The 21354-nt window shown below is 43.2% G+C and overlaps 2 protein-coding genes across 12 annotated transcripts in view; both read right to left on the reverse strand.

Annotated features, from left to right (window-relative positions):
- LOC146566625 (uncharacterized) overlaps positions 1–11647 on the reverse strand; it is a 120184-nt gene extending 108537 nt beyond the window's left edge. For all 10 annotated transcript variants that reach the window (XM_085286163.1, XM_085286164.1, XM_085286167.1 and 7 more), the window contains exon 1: positions 11535–11647. In XM_085286163.1, the coding sequence (XP_085142289.1) occupies positions 11535–11625 (91 nt within the window). In that variant the 5' untranslated portion in view covers positions 11626–11647. The remainder of the gene's footprint in view (positions 1–11534) is intronic.
- Positions 11648–15286: 3639 nt separating this feature from the next.
- The window catches only part of kcnh2b (potassium voltage-gated channel, subfamily H (eag-related), member 2b), a 245359-nt gene continuing 239291 nt past the window's right edge, over positions 15287–21354 (reverse strand). For both annotated transcript variants that reach the window (XM_085286176.1, XM_085286177.1), the window contains one exon: positions 15287–21122. In XM_085286176.1, the coding sequence (XP_085142302.1) occupies positions 20718–21122 (405 nt within the window). In that variant the 3' untranslated portion in view covers positions 15287–20717. The remainder of the gene's footprint in view (positions 21123–21354) is intronic.

Raw genomic sequence — 21354 nt, forward strand, 5'->3', positions numbered from 1 at the left:
GGTCGCCAACACAGAGTGACAGACGACCACCGGCACTCACCTAACCCCACTGACGGCATGTCTTTGAATCATCACCAGTGGGTACAGTCGTAATGGGTGATGGCTGAATAGAATAAAGCTGCTTTGCATTGCTGCTTCGTTCACACGGAGTTGTCACAGCACGTAGCATCACATATTTGATTGGCAGATTTTTATGGCGGATGCCCGTCACAACCCCAAAGGCATTTGTGTTCTCCCCCAGGATGGAACCGGGGATCTTCGACTCGTTAGGACTAACAGAACCTGCCCGAGATGCCAGTCATCACTGATGAACTGCTTTGCATCCCTTAAGAAGTCTGACCTCTGTAACAGTGCACAACATGTAATGGCTGCCATATTGACTCAGCATGAAATCAATAGTGATAAATAATTCTTTGAGAGTTAAGAGGTGAACCTGAGTCAAGCAAAATGTTTTCCTCTGTCTTCCTGGAAGAGAAAGGAGTGTTTGTGTTTCTCTGAACTCATGCCTGATAGAAACGGGCTCAGGATCTGACACATCGCTGAGGACCAGAAGTTCGCTCGGTTCTTAGCTCCTTCAAAATAATTCGTAATGAGCTCAAACTCATTACGTTATAAAACTCTGTTGGTGAACAGCAGGAACTCATTTCAAGTTTGGACAAACTACGACCTGACCACCTGCCTGACTGCACGCTTTCCGAACACTGGAGGAATATGAGCATGCTGACCTGTGACTGATGCCTCGATGTAAGCTGAGTCAATCCCAGCCAGTCGAGTGTGGTTCAGACTGTTGATGAGTGTTAGCACGCTCATCAACAGGGAATCATCATTTCAACGACTTTACAGTAAAATACTTTTAGTCCTACATAATCAGGATGGAAGTGTTACAGGCAGGTCTGGATATTTACCAGTGTGGTGCTGAGTGCTGATGGCTTCCAATCCTAAATGCTTCCATCTGTGTGGCAGAGTGTACGGCTGTGTTCTAGTCTTGTATAGTTAAATATTTAAGCACCCCTCAATGGGCTGGGAGGTGTGGGTCCAAATGAAGCTTTAGCTCGTTTTCTTCCTTTTGAGGAAACTACAAAGCAAAAGAAACTAATGAAGTCAAGGATTTATTTACCATACTGTCTAACAAACAAATGAAAACCCAAAGTTGTGACAGTGACGTAAGATTTGGTACAGATTTTATGTCACTCGCTCACTGGGTTACACACCCACTGCCCTTGCTCTGCGCCTTGGAGACCTAATACGTAGGAAACATCCACAGACCCTAAAGGGAAACGTATAAGGGAGTTCTGTAATGAATAGATGGCAGTCGTCCCGCCCCTCCTACCAAAGAGCCAATAAGTGACGAGCCAGAAAGCAGCAGGTGCAGCAGATCGTCTCATCGTAAAGATGTTTCCTGCCGTTCATGAAAACATGTACCTATCATAAAGAACTTGTTCTTAAACGGACTCTGGTGCACTGCAGTAAAACAGCCGTCTGCTGCCAGACTGAGCACAGATAATATCTCACCGATTCCCTTCAGGTGGCCGAGCACGTGACAGCAGTCTTGTCCTGACAGGTAAATATGACTTGTGAAACAAGGCACAGACAGCTTTCCACCCACGCGCCTTTTCAGTGCTGGGGTGTAGCTAAGTTAGGAGTGATAATCTATAACTTACACCAAAGTGATCTACTTCAGACTTCACCCAGAGAAATGCTGAAACGCACCAGCTGGCCCTCCGTGTTCCTGACATCAAAGCTGCAGCGTGGCAGCTGAGGGATCAAGAAGAGAAGGTCGGGCCGAGCTCAGGAGGAAAGGACGCACATTCAAAGAAAAGCTTCAACTTCTCAGGTTTGAAAGAACGGGGAGGCCCCACTGTGTAAGGAGTCCCACACTAAACTGCCGTCTGCATTGTTTGGCTGCACACAGTCACATGGATGATGGATTTCCTCTGCTTCCTGATTCCTAGACAGAGGCTGGAATGACCTTAAAGACAGTATCCTGCTTTAGTCAGATGATCTGACTGTGGAGCACTGATCGGCTTTCCTAAATCCCACTTCTAACCTAATCTAATATTGAGTTTCACGTGACTGCTGGGGGCTTTCTCTGTTTCAGATTTTAAAACAATCGTGATGTCAGCCATGGTGAGGTGAGTGTTTCAGGTGTCAGGATGAAGAGAACAAGGGCAAGGATGACACTCCACAGCCTGAGAAGAACACAGACAAACTCCATCGCAGTAACTAAGAACTTGTTTTTCCTTCCACCCTTCCCTGCCTGCCTCATTATTTCCCTCCTCAGCCCTTCCTTCCTTTATTTCTTCCTTCCTAAGTCTCTCTTTGGGCATTTTTAGTCTTTTTTTAATGAACATCAACCAATCAGATATTAAACAAGAGCAGACCAACACTCACAATCCTACAAGTTTGTATTATTTTAAGATTAAACCCAGACTGATCTTTTTTCCAACCCTGAACCAGTCGGTTTGTTGCTGAAGCCCAGCCAAGCTGTCCTGGCTCCTCAAAGATATATGACTGCAGAGTGAGCATTAAACCTAAAAGTACAAAAACACTAAATAGATTAACACACACAGATCAAAGATTTACTGGACGTAAGTATAAAAGCCTGGGCTGCAGAGCCAGCACCGACCGAGCCTGGTTTCAGACCTCTACCTTTAGCCACTGAACGCAGCGCTGAACATTTTCGTAGTTATTCTGAGCATGAAAGGGAAACGTTTATGAATGAGTTTCTACTAAACTGCATCCGCAGCATTAAACAGCAACCAGTGCTTGATGCCAGAGTGGAGCAGCCACAGCTCTTTACATGTAGTTTACATCACACCAACCTCGTCAGTAGGTTTGACCTTACAGATGTGTGGCTGTGACAACAGAGCCAACATCGCTTTTGACGAACTAACAAATCTGGGGTCGAGCCAAACCTCATCCAGCTAAAGCATTAAGGTGCAGGTTTCCTGCTCTGTGCAGTGCATGCTTATTTGCACAGGACTGGTATTATTAGAGGAACCTGTGGGTTAGAAAATACGACTCCTGTGAAATGAAAACTCCTACATCTGCATTTCACGACAGGTTTACACCAGCTAAACAAAAGCTACCCTTTATAAATATGGGACAACTGTGGAGTCTGTTGTCTAAGCTAATCCCATGTAAGTGTGCCATGTGTGTAATTTGTAAAGTAAGAGTTGTTTGCACCCTCAGAGACGACGTTACCCTGGTTACCTGACCTTCACTCACTGTTTGATTTAGAGTCTTTAGGTTAGGAAAAAGGAATCTTCTTCATAACAATAAGAGACCTTTTCATTCAAAGTTTCACAACATTTACCTGTCACATATTTTATGCTACTTTACTCTCTGATATGCTCAACAATTCTTTTCATTCTTGGGGGAAAACAGCCAAATGTTTGAAGCTGCGGACACTCGACGTGTGTCAACAAATGCTTTTAGTTTTTTAGATCACCTGTCATTTCAGGGAGTGTCCGTGCATGCTTTGGGCTGATTATTTATTTAAACACATGCAATCCAACAAAAGATAAAAGCAGCATTAGTAATTCCACCCAAGCTTGAGAGATTTAAAACAGGAAATAAACCTCAGCACTGTATGATCATCCTTCACATGCTACAGTAGTGGAAAAGAAGGAGAAGAAACCAATCCAGCGACTGCACATTAACGAGTTTTCACCATACATGAGCCGACCTACGTAACAGAAAGGTCTCAGTGCGTGGCCAACAAGCTGTAAGAGAATAAGCTTCACTCTGGAAATTTATTATGACAATAAATGCAGCTGGCAGCCTGTGACGATGTGCCAGCGACAGAACCAGTTCAGCCAGACACGCCCACAAACATGCTCCTCACCAATGATTAGGCCTGTTCGATATAACCATATATATCAGCTGACGATATAAAAACGTCCATCGTTATCTATGATGCCATCGTTTGTTTCGTGGTGTCGTAAAATAAACTGTTTACAGCGATATTTGTTCATGGTTCTGATGGTGACTGTAGTGACTTTATTCATGTCTTAAAGTTAGCAGTTAGACTCTATAACTCCTCAATCACGATGTCATGAGTCACTGGACACTGTGAACATCCACGGTCACCACTTCATGCATAATGGACTTTCCATGACCTTCCAAGCTATATAGTTTATGTCTTCCATATTTCCAACTATATCCACAATCACATACTGTGTATGCTACCATTGTATATAGTGTGTTATCTTACTTTTTTTCATTGATTGTACTTAATTGTATTTTTGTATTTCCTTCATATATCTGTACCTGAGCTGAGGTGATGCAAAAATTTCCCCGCTGTGGGATCAATAAAGTCTTATCTTATCTTAAGTTCTCTCTTTCTCTTATATTTAATATAACCACACGGACAAGTGCCTGTTTTTACGTGTTGTCGTTAGCAACAATGACGGTAAAACCATCGTGGCTCTGCTGTCCGCTTGTTTGTTTTCTACTAAACCTTTCACAATAAAGCTCAAGATCCTGTTGAGACTTTTCAAAATAAACTGAATCACGTGAAAGATGCAGAGAGTTTACAGATGAGAAGAAAAAAAGAGCCGTCAGGTGCTAAAAAATAAACCTTAGACTCAAACTTTTAAAGAAAATGTCGGCCGTTACAACTTATGTCTAAAAATGTATCGTTTCATTGGTTAAAACACTCGACTGCAGCTACACCACGCGCAGCTGGAAACACTTCACGCAAGTCGAGCTGCCCGAGATTCACAGAATTTACAGAAAATGAGGGCTGCACGATTAATCGTTAGAAAATCGCGATCTCGATTCATACTTATGTGCGATCTCATTTCCAAATGACAACGATTTAAAGAAAAAAAAATAAGACGACGATTGTACCGCATTTTGATCCGGGACGTACTCTGCATGAAAACAAGCACTCACTCTTCCTGCTCGACAAATGACAAGGGCGGAGCCTTATACCACGTGATACAGAAGCTGTGCCGTGTGATGCTAAAATTAGCAGGGAAAAAACCACGGAGAGCACGTCAGGGATGACGAGAAAGTGACAGGAGAAAATCCGTCCCGGTCAACCACCCAAACACCAATAACGGGAACCTTATACAGCGCTTCCCTTTACCCGTCGACCTCCCGCAGGCACAAAGACATTACGGAGGCTATCACTTATCACCTGACCACAGATATGGCTCCATCAACACTGGGCAAAACGAGGGATTTAGGAAAATGATCAACACCCTAGACAAACGCTACACAGTGCCGTCCCGCAACTATTTTTCTGTTGTTGCACTACCTGCTCTGTACACGCAGCGTCGAGCAACGGTGGAGACGGAATTTCAAGCAGGACAACAACAAAACGTGAGACATTTGTTGTTTTTATGTTTATTTATTGTTTTTATGTTCAGTCTCAACTGTTACGAAGTTGATGTGCAGTTAATAAATGCAATAAATATTTATACTGGAAAAGAAAATGGTGAGAGAATCGTGATCTCAATTCTAAGCCAAGAAATCGTGATTCTCATTTTATGCAAAATCGTGCAGCCCTACAGAAAATATTACATTTCTGTGATTTATATCGTTGTCAGGACGATAAATGTCTTATATCGGGATATGAGACTTTGGTCATATCGCACAGCCCTACTAATGATGCAGGATTGAAAGTCAGTCTACTCTGATACGCCAACATTCAGTTTTCACAAGGTTACAGAAGCCTTGTGTTGGTGACGAGGTATGTGACCAGGCAAAGCTGAAGTGTGGCAGGTGCCACAGTCGGTGAAGGTAACCACAGCAGTGAGGTCCATAAATATCTGCACAGAGACATTCTGGTACGTTACCACACTGACTTTAAATGAAACAACTCAGATAAAGTCCAGATAGAGCTGGGCGATAGAACGATAACGATATGTATCGCGATATAACTTTTACTCGATAGAGAAATTAAGCTATCGCGATAGACCTCGCCGCTCTTGTCCTCTTAAAAAAAAAAAAAAAAAAAAAAAAGGTCAGCCAATCCAAATTAAGTAGCGCAGAGCCGAACCAATCACAGCCGCAGCGTCACGTCGCGTGACTTGTTACGTACAGCACAAGTGCCAAGCTGCACATGTGTGTTTGTTTGGGAAGCAGCCAGCGGGTAATGGAGGAAATGAGTGTGCCGACTAGAAAAATCAACCGAGCGTGACCGAAGAGAAAACCGATGATGGTTCCAATGCCGGAGAGATTGTCAAACGGAAGAGCCATAGAAGTTCCGTAGTGTGAAGGTATTTCGGCTATTTCAAGTCTGACAAAAAACAGAGTAGCGTGCACTGTAAATTGTGCCGAAAGCAAGTCTGGAAATACAATAAACTGGTGCATGCGTCACACTGTGCGCCACGTTATTGTTTCGGTGAAATGAATTTCTACAATACTGTTAATTCTACTCTCTGCAGTGTTTAAATGCTTACATATACACACAGTTACTGTCCGTCCACACATACGACTCGGTTCTGCTTCTATGCCCCAGCTTTGTTTACTTTTTCCCACCGAGGCTTCTAGACTTCTGATTGGCCAACATTTCTGCACGGTTAGGAATCTAGCGCCACCTGCTGCTTTGGCATGTTCATAGCAGCGTTTTCCTTCATTTCTGCCTTTATGTGTGGACGGGATTATTTTTTTAAAACGAAAACGGAAAATCTCCGTTTTCAAAAATACCCGTGTACGTGTGGACGTAGCCTCAGTCTCTGACTGGAAGCGCTAATTCATCATTCGGCTTTTGTCAGACTAAAGTAACTGTTAAAACTGTTTGAAAAGCTCAGCTATACAACAAGGAGAGATTGAGAATTTCCTTTTAGTTCTCAGTTTATTTGATATTGACAAAAGTTAGTCAGTTTTGTCTGTTCTTCTGTAAAACAAACTAAGATTTATTTTTAGAATTAATATTTTGTTTCTAAGTGGAATTGACAATTTAGTCTGTTTTGTTTGTTCTATTTTGAAACTTAAACGCTTTAGCGGCTGCCTTTTGTGTAGTTTGCAATATTTGCCTTTATTTATCTGAAAAAGTCTCATGTTCCTTAAGTACATCTACCCTGTTGAACTTATTATGGGAAATAAATATTTAAATAAAAACAAGCTGCTGATTATTTCACATTTTACTTGTGAGCAACGGCACATTTAAATCTTACAAATATAGTTATTTGGCTTATATCGTGATAGATATCGTTATCGCCTGAAATGAAAAAAACATATCGTGATATGAAAAAATCTCATATCGCCCAGCTCTAAGTCCAGACTTTCAGCTTTAATCTACTAGATGGTCTCTTTTCACTCCCTAAACAAATCTTAGTTGTCACACTGGATTTTGGCACACAACTGCAGTTTTTCTTACAGTGTTTTCAGCCGTGGATCTGCACTGCCTACTTCAGCAGTGGGCTACCATCAAGTCCCATCTCAGAGTTTTTCCAAGAAATTCAAACTGTGCACAGCTTTAAAACTACTGAGTGGTATTTGACTTTGGCAAGAGGCAGCTGGGTATTACAGTGATGGAATTAATTATTTGATCCCCTGCTGAAATAATCAGTTCCTACAGCTGTAATTGTAAGAACTGGACAGTCTCCGATTTTGATGGTAGTTTCATTTTAATGGAGAGACAGAACAGAAAATCCAGAGAAACGTGAGACAAAGGTTACAAATCGATTTGCATGCCTTTGAGGAAATAAGTATCTGACCAGAACGTTGGCTTCCACAGACTGTGTGCATGTGTGCGCACAGATCACAAACACTCCGAGTTACAGATCCTGATCTCTACTGGTTATGTTTATCAAGCCGTCCACAGAACCAGGTTTACAACATTAGGAAATTGCTGCAGTACTTAGTGCAAAACATACTGTAAGACAACACTTAAATAAACATAAAAATTAAAAGTGCTAAGCAGACAGATATACGATCAGTGCAAACATGGAGCAGATGCAGAGAACACCGTGCAGGGTCGTGTGTTTGTGGTGCCAACAGTCATACGGTTGTTGTTCACGAGTCCAGAGGGGAAGAAACTGTACGAGAGGTTTTGGTCCCTCTATTCATTCCTTCTATCTCAACCTCTCCACAGTCATGAGCAACACCAAAGAGCTGCCAAAGGACGTCAGAGACAGGATTTTAAACCTGCACAAGGCTGGAATGAGACCATCAGCGTGAAGCTTGATGAGAAGGACGACAACTACTGCTGCGAATATTCACAAATGGTTCAATAATCGGGCCAACAACCGCCAGAAAAATATTTTTTCCCCTGCTGAATTATTTCCCCCAAATGTAAAAGTGGCCAGACAGTGGCAGATGTCCTGTAATAGAATATGAAAAGTTGGGAACTTGTAGAGTTATAAAATAGGAAGAGAAGAAACCAGATGTTCCAGTGGAAACGTGGGCTCTGGCAGACGCTCGGTGCTGCCGTTCTTCTATCAAACAGATGTAGTAAAAGACTTTTGAGGTACTTTCTCTTCTGAACAAGAGTAAAACATAAAAAACTGTTTCAGCGACACAGAGAACAGGAGATGTGCATCGTACCCTAGAAAGGAAATGATCAGACACAAACACCCAGTGTTTCAGCCACTCCTGTGAAAGCTGGAGTGGCAGTAGCTCACCAAACAGACTGTTTGATAACCGTCAGGGCTGCGGGTGGACTTACAGCATCAGGACATTGTAGGGATCTGACTGGATCAGGTCCATAATCATCCAGGGCCTTAGATCAGTCCCACCTCTTATTTCCCCACCACTCAGTAATCTGGCTGCTACAGGATTGGAGAGTAATCTGGATAGAAGGAGTGATGAAGGGAGGGAGGCTGCTACCGAGGGTCAATCCTCTGCTGTCAGTCCTCTTTATATCAATTTCTGTGATAAATTCACTGCTAAACTGCAGTGCAGGTGGAGGCGCAAGGTTGCATGTAAAGGAGGCAATGCACACGTGCTTGGAACAGCAGAATAAAAAAAGTTACCAAATGACATTCAACACAGAAAACCTGCAGAAACACCTGATGTGACGCAGCATGCAGAATCCAAGCCCACAATCTACTCATATAGATGCTCAATACTAGAAGGTGTTTGGTAAAGATGCAACCTGATAAATACTCAAATACATCACTCTGGTAAATATATATATATAATTAACTTGTAATAAAAACTTCACTAAGTTTACAAGATGTAACCGACTGATTGACAGCATTAGCGCCGCAGGCTAAACGTGGAAGGTTTCCAGCATCACTAAGTTTCGCTGACTGACTGGCCAGCTCACACGAGGCTGCACTGAGCGGCTCATCATCGTTTTGAAGCTCACACATCAGAACCCGTTCAATAAAACTTTCCAGACATAGTTTTAGTTTTCTCTGCAGACAATGACGCAAAGAGGACGCATGTGGGCAATAACGGAAAGCCCGGTTGTTCTTGATTACATCACTACTAGGCTGTTCCTGTGCTGTGTCACATATAGTGATGATGCAATCCTGTTGCCCAAAGAACGACTAGCTTGACGACAGAATGAAGCTGTTAGGAAAACTGAGCAAGCTCCACCCACTAATTAAGATGGACAGATGTGGGTTCAAGCTGGAAAGTGATTGGTGCATTAGGGATGAAGCTAAACCTGGTTGGAACGCTCCGAGACAGCCGAGGTTTGACATACGGACGATGTGCTACTGCGTTAAGAATCCTCTACAGGTACGACAGTTACAGCTTTATTCTTGGCTAACGAGGCGATGCTATTCAGCAACTATCAGCGGGACGATAACTATGACTCGGCATGATGGTGCAGTCCCCACCCAGTCTGCTCCAAGGAAACAAACCTTCACTGTGACATATGACAGAATTCACCACACTATCCTTGAACATTTGGCCAGAGCAAAAACAGTGTGACACAGCAGATAAATGTGGGACAGTGACATCAGCAAATCCATCTTGTTTGCAGATATGCTGACATCAGTCAACACGGTTCTCACACTGATATCCAACCTATACTGTGTTGCTACCCAATTTCTGCCATAATAGGGAAAGCCTGGGGTTTATTCTTTAAATATTAAACAGCCATTAGCAACATTAAGAGCAGTGTAACAGTGTAACAAGCTGTGATAAGAGTTAAAACAACAGTGCCAGCAGATACAGCATCCCTCTGAAAATTGGATGTGTCATGGATGAGAGTGCGTGGCAGGCAGAGGGGTCTCACAGAGACTACAACACGTGCAGCTGCAGACCAAAACATTACTCAGTGAATATTCCTCTGAAAGGGTTCGATAACAAATAGTTCAATGCTCAGTCCATACAACTCCTGAAGCTTTTGTGCTACCTATAACTATCCTTTCCACACACACACACACACAAACACACACACACACACACACACACACACACACACACACCTACTACAGAGGAGCCAGCATAAAGAAGGTTTCTCCAATAAGTCTGAAAACCAGTGTGGGCCACTGTTCCTCAAGTAAAGCTGAGCATGTTCAACGGTCTGCTTGCTACACATTGCTTTCCTCACACACTGTACATAAAAGACGGACGTTGCAACCATGACATCTGCTAACGGTTGAACTCTGCATTATAAAACACAAACACGAGTTTTAGTCCTTCACCACATTGGTTTTTGGACCAAGATGTGACCGTATCTGGGCATGAGGGTGGGGTGCCAAGTTTTCAGCTAAAGCTATGAGGAAAATCCCACACACCATACAGTTTTTATCCACAGAGAGTGAAAGAGAGTGCTTTTTAAAAATATTGGTATGTTGAGCATTTTAATGTTAGACTCCCTTTGGGAGCCAGCTTCAAAAGTGGCTACTAGAAAAACTGCACTTTGGCACTTGCTGCGTTAGTTTCACTTTTGTTTTTTTAGCTGTGGGAAAAACATATTTTTTACCATGACTGGCCATGCCATACCATGACAAAAAAAAGCTGCAATCTGTGCATGAAATGAAGTGCTGGCTGCTCAAAATGTCTTGACAGGACAGCTCGCGTAGTCTGTCCTCCTCGAAGCTCGGAGGAACCCACTCCCATATGCTATGCACTCTAACAGCACAGTGTAAGGAGGATTGTTTTTATTCACGGGGTCGTTCTTGCAGAGTGCCAATGAATGGGCAGATGCGACAGAAACATATAAAGGGGAAACTTGCGTAACAGTGTGGGAGTCTGCTGTGACAGTGCAACTTCACCATGCTGTCTCTATAGCGGTCGGGAACAGTGGCACGGATGCACGCGATCTACTCACTACTGTGATAATACGAAGGCAAAGCGGACATTCAGAGGGAGAAACAAAACCTAAAAAACTAACGACAACAATACCACCATGGTGCTAACTAGCCTAAAGCATAAGCGTGCTAATTCTGCAGACTTCTTCTCAGAAAGTAAAAGTGTCCGAGGCGCACCTGAAGGCAGCATTAACCTACACCCGTACTCAGTCCCTGCTGCGATGCGCCCTGTGAGCTCACTCATCCAAAATCACCGTCAGTTCACTGCAACAAAGACTGCGGCTTTCCGCCCACCGACCCCGCGCTCAGCGCACACACCGGGCGTTACCACACAAAACGGGACGTTCATTTTTCAGCGTCACTCACCGTTAGTTGTCTCCTTTTTGACAGTTTGTCTAGAGTCTCCGAGCGTCGCTGTCACCGCTACGATCCGCCCACCCAAGAGTGTACGCTGCATAAATATGCCCCGCCCCCAGCACTGCCTCTACTCCAATCGCAAAACGATACCGCGAACTGGCTCTCATTTTAACCAATCGCACGAAGACTAAAAGTCTGCTTGACGGCCTTACTGTCCAATCAAAACGTCTGAATCCCGGGAAGATCCCTTTCTCACCGTGTCGGCTTTTGACAGACACCGTGTGCATTCAATAGAAAAGTTTGACTCCTTTTACGGGACGGTGCCGGTCCAATCGCCTCGGGGAACGAACTCTGGATACGGCCGCGGCCCAGGAAGACGCCCTACACCGCCCCGATCAGAGGAATGTTACCAAGCGGCTAAACAGGAACTACAGAAATTACAGAGACCCAAGGGGAAGTGTAACCCACACGCGTCCACTAATGTTGATGGTATAAATACAAGTAGTTGACTTTGACTGTGTTGCTTTTGGGGGTAGTGGGGACAGAAGTGACAGCCGATTTAATTTACTACAACTCGCCACCTAATCTGCTGGATCTGATTCACAAACTGGAGCAAGGAAGCGTGTCTTCTCTGGGGGTGAGATTGCAAAAAGCCACAGAAAAATCAAAAGCGGGAAAAATGCTCCACTTGACATAGTGCAGGTCTATAGTGACGCCTTGTGGTGGAAAGCTTACCTTACCGCCACCTGCTTGGCCGTAGAGTGGTTACAGTACTCCAGACCTGCTCGTGCATATACACACATGCAACTATATAAATTCATCTCTTGTCAAACTTGTGCTGTTTACAAAATACACCCAAAGTTTCAGGAGCTTATAGAACTACCTTTAGCAGTCATAACTTGTATCAGTCTCACATGGCACTGTGGACGGATTTTAATCCACTCTGCTTTACAGTGTTGCTTCAGTTCATTGAAGTTCGTGGACATTCATTTTTACGCAGCACTCTTAAGGTCCTGCCACAGCATGTAAGTCAGGTTGAGGTCTAAACTTTGGGTCATTGCAACACCTTGATTTTGTTCTTTTTCAGCCATTCTGATGTAGATGTGGTGCTGTGGTTGGGATCATTGCTCTCTTGCATCACCAAGCTCTGGCCAAGCTTTAGCTCAATCATCATATTTGATCCTAGAAGACTTTAGTACACAGAGGTCTCCATAGTTGACTCAGTGACTGCGAGCTGCCCAGTCCTGCCTCTGTGAAGCATCGTCCCTCCATCACTTTACTCAACTCCTTGTATGAAGAGTGATACCACAGCACTGATAGTGGTTTTACCACATGTGATGCTGTGCATTATGGCCAAACAGCTCCACACTGGTCTCATCTGTCCTAAGGTCATTGTTCCAGAGGTCTTGTGATTTGTTCAGATGAAGCTTTGTAAATGTATATTTTTTAAGAGGTGTTTCTCCCTTCCAAAAAAAGCCATATTTGCTTTATGTCTTTGTAGTTGTACTATTATAAACATTGACATTTCACACATTAACTGAGACCTGTAGTCTGAGATGTAGCTCTTGGGTTTTATGCATTTTTTCTGATAACGTTTGTCCTTTGCTGAAGTCCGTCTATCTTGAATGTTTCCCACGTGTGAATATTTTTTCTTGCTGTAGAATAATGGACTTGAAATTGTATATTTGTATATTGTAATTATAACTCTTCCCAGATTGCTAAGAACCAACAATTGCTCTTAGGCAGATCATTGCTGATGCCTTTCCTGCTTGGTATTGCATTGACACACACCTGAATGCCCCGACCTGCTGAAACATCTGTCTTTGTAAAGGTGCTCACACTTGAGTCAAGTGCATTTGATTATCAGCACCTGGCTGCTGTTTAGCCTTGTAATTCCTCTGGGAGCAATAATCGTGTACATAGTTTTACACAACTGCGTAGAATCCTGTGAAAACGTGCTTTTTAAAGCAACCTCACACAAAAGTAACCGGTCCGATTTAAAGGTGTTTTTCTGTGCTAAAATGTTCGAGAAGTGTCAAAGCAAATGTCACAGAAATCAGTCCAGTCACAATGAATCTGCTTTCAAAGAGGTTTATTGAAAGAAATAATTTTCAAATTTTATAAAGATCAACCATTTGCTTATGCTATCACACAATCAGAACCTGGAGCATCACCGTTTCCCCTCCAACCTTTTGCAGTCTTTGATATGAATCATTAGTGCTTTGGACAACCCAGATTTTCCTAAAAAAGTTGGGTTTATGTGTAACATGTAGATTTGCTGCAGTTCAGCACCTGGACTCTTACTGAAGAGCTGTGCTGTTGGAACACTTGCAGAATGTTTGTCATTGTCCTAATGAATGTGGACAATGACAAAGGCCTTCATTGAAATAGATATCATCAGGATGGCAGCAGGCCCTCTGGAAACATTGTAACCATGCTTTCTTTTTAAACCCAATCGTGTGACTGGTTGCCTGACATATGTAGGAGCTAGACAGGTTAAAAAACTGTTCAGTATTTGATGTCATGTTTGTGGTTTCAATTCTGTTTTTGTTTTTTACATGTTACACATTTTCCCAATTTTGTAGAAACGGGTTTTCAGAACTGCTTCACTGGCGAGCTTAGCGTTACTGTTTTATGGCTAAGCAGTATTCCATAGACTGCCAGAGTACACAAGATTAAAAAGTACTGGTTTTGATGGGACATGTCATGACTTCTAAGCAAGATGCGTTAAAGATATGCTATTGCTAAGAGGTTTCACCACGTCACACTTAAACAGCAAGATGTGGTCCAAAAATGCATTTCATGTAGGTGTACTTTATTTACCTCCCCAGGCGAGACAGCCCGGAGACCAGATTTGGGGAATCAAGTGCTTCAGGATATTTTGGAAACGGTCAACAGTTCTGCCCAGGACTGCCACACATGCATCACTCTGTTACAGTGGTTTGCAACCAAAGATACAAGTATACAATATAATATTGTATCATCTAAGATCACTATGTTTGCAGCTATTCAGTACCCCGCTCTTCCATGACCTGGAAGTAGTATGTATATATGTATTATATAAATAACAACTCTCCCGTTACCTGGAAGAATTCAGTGTTTCACTCTACACACAGTCTGCAAGCATACAGCAAAAACCAGCTGCTTTGCACATCAAACCTTCTCTTTGCCGGATGATTTTTCAGTGCAGCATGCAAGTAAAAATGTGTACAATATTAAAAGTCTTTAGCTTCATCACCCTCATCACCGTCATCGTCGTCACATCCATTTTTACCATGGACAGCTCCTTGTTTTTTTAAAATAAGAAATCAGAGCAGTCTTTATTTATTTTGTATATTTTCCTCTATAGTATTCTGCATTTCAAAGCATGCCAAAGAAAGTTCGGTTTCTGCATAGTGCTGGCTATACAAGTGCCAAAGAGTTTGATTCCTGTACAAGTAATAGAAGGTGGTATTTACAGGCAGAATAGATCCAGTGTTGTGTAAACGGTACCAAACCCCCCCTCCCTCCTTCAAGTGCGCAAAATATCTACAAATAGCAAGTCTGTGAGAACTCATAGAAAGTAGAAGAGAGCTGAAAAAAGCTCAGCAGTATGGAAGAGCTGTTAAGGGGAGGCATGTGTATTAAGTGCGCAGGCAGTTCTTATCTTTGTGTGTGTGTGTGTGTGTGTGTGTGTGTCTAAATGCAAAGGGGAAGAAGCACTTGCCCCCACAAGTCAAAAACTGCCCACAAACCAAAACATCCCCCCGCCCCCTCCCTTGGTGTCTTTTTTCTTGGAAAGTGCACCCTCTATTGTTATAATATGCAGTATGCATACATAAATGTGTCCTCTAGCACTAAGGTCTACCGTCACATACAAGGTCAGGGAGGAAGAGTCGACAACAACCACATTCTAGTTTTGAGGTCATAGTTCTGAATGTAAAGATACAGTTCAGGCCACTAGGTGACTGTCATTGAACACTAACAGAAGACTCACTACAGTATGAGATGGCAATGGGAGCCCACTGCTGAAAGACACCACTGACTGCACTGTCAAAAAAAGAAAGAAAGAAAGTGTTGTAAAGCAGCCAGGTCCACTGGGTCGAGGATAGTTCTTTGTTTCCTGGAGAGCACAGGCAGGGACTGCTGGTAGGAACAAACCAAACAAAACTGGTGATGGCAGTGAAACCAGGTACGGTGCAGTAGTAAGGAGAGCTCAGCAGATTTGGTCAGTGTCACCTTAACAGCTTTAAACACCCGCGATGCTTTCACTCACGCTTCGACTATAGAATACTGAAAAGAAGGAAAAAGCTGCAGTCCATCTGAAAGAAGCTGGAATCCCTGTTTCCAGAGTGCCGTCACTAAACAGCATCAATCGTCCTAACAAACCCATCACGCCCTCGCCAATCAAGTCACTTTAAAAAGATCTTTGTTTACAGTTACGCTCAATCCAGCTGCATTTCTGCACTTAACTCAAATGACGACAATCTTTTGGGAGTGAAAGGGCTGGATTAGAGTTTACAATGTCACCAGCAGTGGTTTGTTCACAGCACGGGCTTGCTTTGGTTCAAACTTAAAGTGCACCTTTACGAAGCGGCTGCACACGCACGGCCCAATCACCGCACAGACACCGGCAATTTCCACTAACGGGTGAGAGATACCGAATGTGGCCTCGACTGCAGGCAGGAGTTGATTGAGAATTTTTTAGTGTACAATAATGTTAATTAAATATGGATAAATACTGAATAAATATCGACACAGAGTGAACAAAAGAATGACAGAGCACAGAGAGCCGTTACATGCTGAAACAGTGAAAAACCCACAGACACATAATCCTACGACAATAAATAAACACCGTAGACCCACAGTGAAATACAATCCTCACACTTCTGCATTAAAGGGGAACTCTGCTGAAATGTGACCGCGCATCCAATTTGTTTCTTTCTGATTGGTTGGTTTTGAGTTCTTTGAGACAAAGGAAAATCAGACCTGTGACATCGGCGACACATTCCTGAGTCTTTATTAAACATCTGCGCTGTTTAAAAATAATAATGATAATAAAGTGCTTTAAATTCAAATGGACGTCGTTAAGCTGCTACAAGTCTCAACTCTTTAAAGGACTATTGCACTTCAACAACAAGCTTGCCCTCTTCCTCCATTACAACTTTTGATTTTGTAGTACAGGAAAGGGTCTTTCCATGTAACTGCGTATAAGGGAAGACACATTTTGAAGACGTTATGGGTGTTTGTTTTCCTTCATCTTGAGAACTTAAAAAGACTGTGCAAAAGTGACCATTAATGCAGAAAAACAGCCTGGTTTTTTCCCCGAATATACAGGAGTATCCGTCACCTTTTATGATTTTAAACACCTGTCTGCCCAGAGCTATCTGGGTGTGCTCCAGGGTGTATCTCATATCCCTGGACTGGTGTTGTTCCTGTGTCATCACTGTAATGTTAGTCCAGGTTTGTTGGTTTGTTAGTGACAGTTTTTAAAATCATTAGCTAACTTCGTGGGGTAATGCTAGCTGAATACTCAGACGATGTCATTGGTCAGATGCAATGTTGATGGGACCAACATCATTGCCCCTCCCTGAGCCTGGTTCTGCTGGAGGTTTCTTCCTGTTAAAAGGGAGTTTTTCCTTCCCACTGTCGCCAAAGTGCTGCTCATAGGGGGTCATATGATTGTTGGGTTTTTCTCTGTATGTATTATTGTAGGGTCGACCTCACAATATAAGCGCCTTGAGGCGACTGTTGTTGCGATTTGGTGCTGTATGAATCAAATTGAATGATAATGCAGGATGAACACCAACAGGGATATCAGACTGAACAAGATCCAGACTCCACCTTTACTCCATATGACCAGTAATATCTTTTAGAGTGTATGCGTCATCTTCTATATCACGTTAGGAAAAGTGTTGCTGTTTATTCCTTCATAGATGTTCTCTTTTTGACACACAGTTTGTAAGCTCAGTGCACGCCATTCTCCTTAGGCCATTTACAGTAATTAACGGTGAATCCCAGACTCATCCTCGTGACCCTTACAGTTCTAGTTATACGTGCTTCTGGACATCTGGATATGAATGATTTGGCAGTATCGGGCTTTCAGTCATTTCTGTGACGTGTTCTTTTTCTGGGATGCAATGACTGCACAACAAACATTGTGAAGAGTAGGAAATTTACCTTTTGTAGACATTCCTTTGAGCCATAAATGCAACAGACTGACTAACACAGTACAATGAGAGATTTCAAGAAGCTCGGCGTACATCTGAGGAAGAGTCAGAGAATCTCTTGGGGTCACTTCTAAAGAACTGCGCTCTGCTTGAGGTCGGACTCAAACTTCTACGCTCAGCTAAGAGGAAACTGTAACGTGCTCGAACATCACTGTCACTGTCTGTAACTAAGCCAGTTTGCAAGCAGAATGACAAATTGTTGTCCAAGAAGGAAGCCCTTCACCATTAAACTTGGCGAAATTTACCCGAGGCTTGCTTGGAGAAACACCAAGAACACCACCAACTGTTGAGCATGGTGGTAACATCAGTTGAACATTGAACAGCGTGAATATTACAATGAAGGAAACAGACCGTGTCACATTTTTTCCACAACACCTCAAACCATCAGTTGAAAATTGAATGTGACCAGGTGTTTCAACAGGGTAGTAACCTAAACATACACTAAAGCAAGTGAGATAAACTTTTCCAAAGTCCTGCCCACAAACCAGTGGAAACCGGACCATGCTTAAGAATGCAACCATTTTAGCTGGACTCTACTAATTCTTCATAGAAGAGTTGTCAAATATCCAACCAGATTTATTTTGTGGTTCTACGTCCCAGCTGACCTCGGGACTGGAAATGCCACGATCCTCGATGACATTCACATCACTGTTGTGTGCGTCACCTGATGCGTTAGGTTACAGCACGGGGTTAGGGTTAATCAAAACTGCTTTAGAGTCCACACGCAGCGCTGCAGCTCTGTAGCTCTATTCCTATGCCAGGGAAAGAGTAGCCCAAAGAAACCTTTGAAAGCCCAGTATTGCCTTTACATTCACGTCCATGATGAGCGTCGGTAAACTTTAAAACCACATCTGTACGTGTCTGTCTACAGTATGGCTCATGCGAAAGAAGCACTTATAAACAGAAGGAAATGGCATTATTCATTCAACTGGTTACTGATAACATGTTTACTGTTGCTTTGAACTGATGAAGTGCAGCCTGAAGTGCTGTGGATGGATATTTAAGATGGGCGGCAGCGCCAACAGTTTGAAGCTACGCGTCTTCTTCCCTTGGTTGATAACTGCACTGCATGTAAGGTTAAATGGAACCAGACACATCTCCTGATGTACCTGAACAGAGTCAATCCTGAATCAAAGGACTGTCAAAGAGTACATTTCTAATGAGCTAGAACAAAACTGGTTTGTTTCTAAACGTAATGCATGCTGTGTTTCTAAACTTATCACATGGATAAAGCAGTGGTGTGATGAAGTAATTACAGCCTTTTCATACCTCTGCAAGAATCTGCATTAAAAGTTTGTGACAAGGATGAGATGTTGGGACTCCAAAGTAGGAGGTAATTGAAATAATGCTGTAAAATAACTGTCAGGTGCAGTTTCTCCTTCCTGTGTTCTCTGCAGCTGTAGATGTCAACATTGTAAAGGGTTTGTGCTATCAATTCAAACACTAAACGGTCATTTGCCTGTTTAATGGAGGTGTTCACATCTTCTTTTTTTCTTTCTAGACAAAAACTTGTCTTGGAAATTAAAAACCAACGACCCTTGACAGTGCATGGATGCAAACGTGCTAATCACCAGGCTCTGCAGACAGAAAGACAAAAACAAGGACGAACGCACACATAAAAAGCTTTGGACCTGAACTTATCACACACGTAGTAAGATTAAATCACACTCGCTCCTGTCGTCTTGCCAGTGTTTGCATATTATACTGTACATAGAATAATGGCGCATTCGGCTGGTCGTTGTAAACTGGCAAACTTGTGTAATTACGGCTCACATAACAAACGCTTATGTACATAGTAGAAGCTTTCTGGGTGCATGCTTAGGAGAAAAAGGAACCAATGAAATCTGAGGTAGCAAATTCAACCTACGATAAACTAGAATCACTCGACATGTTTTCCCTTTATGCATGAGCTTTGATGTGACGTTACACATCCAAGTATCCAGTCACTGCTGACTTCATTGTGTCAAAAATAATCCAACACAACTTTGCTGTAAGGTCACAACTCGTAGCTCGTGAAATTAGTAAGCTGTTTTTTGTGTGTTTTTTATTTTTTGGTGCACTGTTCTTGTGGAAAACTTGTAAGTTTGCCAGTTTACCTGTTTGTGACGCTGCCTAAGCGTGCCAAATGTTCTTCACTCCCTAGCAAATCTGTACAATGTTTATGACAGGGCAGCTGATATGTTCATCAAGAAAATTCATGGCTTTTTACCCTCCAGTTCCCACCCCTGAGGTGCAAACCAGCCAATCCAGTGTGCTCTTGGGAAGCGTGGAACATCAGCTCCACCTCTTGGGTGTAGGACTTCAGGGGGAAGGAACCAATGACAGGACGAGACAGCAGGACTCCTGTTAGGCCAGCTAACACTACAATTTACCAGTTTGAGAGTTTATCGGAAGCGCCATGGACATATAGAATAGAATAATCATCGTATCAATAGGATTTTCAGTGCAAGACGTAAATGGCTACTTGTTTCGTCATTCTGTTCAATGTTGTCTTCGATGGTACTTGTCAGTCATCCAACACTGGATACAGCAGTAAAGGGATTCTTCTACAAGTCAGCAGTCATTTATATGTAAGTCTGAAAAAAGCGACATCCTAAGAAGGACGACTGAGAGGTCCAGACCAGACTATGTTCACTCAGTGTGTGGTTTTGGTTAAAGGTCGTACCATTGTGGGGCTCAGAAAGCTCCAAATGTTTCCCGAGGAGAGGGGAAACATTTGGAGATAATGAAAGGCCTCAACCCCCTGCCTGGCTTCACGTTCTCTGGGCAGTGAGTCCTTATTGAGAGGTTGACAGTGAAGATACAGTAGCTGGGGGCCCTAAAAGGCTAAGTGGCAGGTACAGTAGGTGTCTCCTGAAATCCAAAGTGCCACGTGGAGCGGTGGAACCAGAAGGAACTTAAAGAGTTGCTGAATGCAGCAGTCTCATTTTCTCCGTGTCCCTGCCTTGAGCCCACTCGCCTTCCCCTCATCCCCGTGTCTTCTTTAGCTCCCCCCTGGGTCGGAGCTGTGTCTCTGTGGTGTCCGTGAGTCCAGGGGTGTCTGTGGTTCTTGGAGCGATAGCCTCCGTGGGGTTTCAGGATCCAGTGGTGAGACTCCTGTTGCAGCAGCTGTCCCAGCACCCATGCATACCCCTGAACCAAAATCTAACCCTGCTCCTAAGCTAGAAACTGCACCCTCCCCACTCCCTAACTCTAAACCTAGACCTGATCCTGAACCTGCCACTGAAACGACTCCAGCTCCACCGCCTAGTCCGAGATGCTGGCCTAGTCCGTCCAGTCCAGAAGGGGCGAGCTGGCTCTGGCTTGTGTTGATCAGAGACGTGTCCTGGGGCTGCAGAGAGTCAAGAGCTTTAGCTGGGAACTCCTCAAAGTCCTGGGAATGCAGGATCTGTAGGGAAAGAAGAGAGAGGTCAGTGGGATTGCAATTTGTTCTGTGCTTTTCAAGAACAGAAGAAATTAGTCATGCAAGACTTCATACCTGTGCATGTTGCAAAAAGCCCAAACGTGTGCTTTTGGCTGTGTTGATATGTTAATATGTATGTAAAATGTTTCATGATTGACACGACTGTGTTCAGATCTGCGGAGACAGGCTTGGGTTTGCTGAGTGGGATTACAAAACG

The sequence above is a fragment of the Mchenga conophoros genome, linkage group LG9 (assembly GCF_057382185.1).
Source record: "Mchenga conophoros isolate Kocher_MC1m ecotype Shallow Benthic linkage group LG9, M_conophoros_male_GT1.1, whole genome shotgun sequence".
In the NCBI taxonomy this organism is placed as follows: domain Eukaryota; kingdom Metazoa; phylum Chordata; class Actinopteri; order Cichliformes; family Cichlidae; genus Mchenga; species Mchenga conophoros.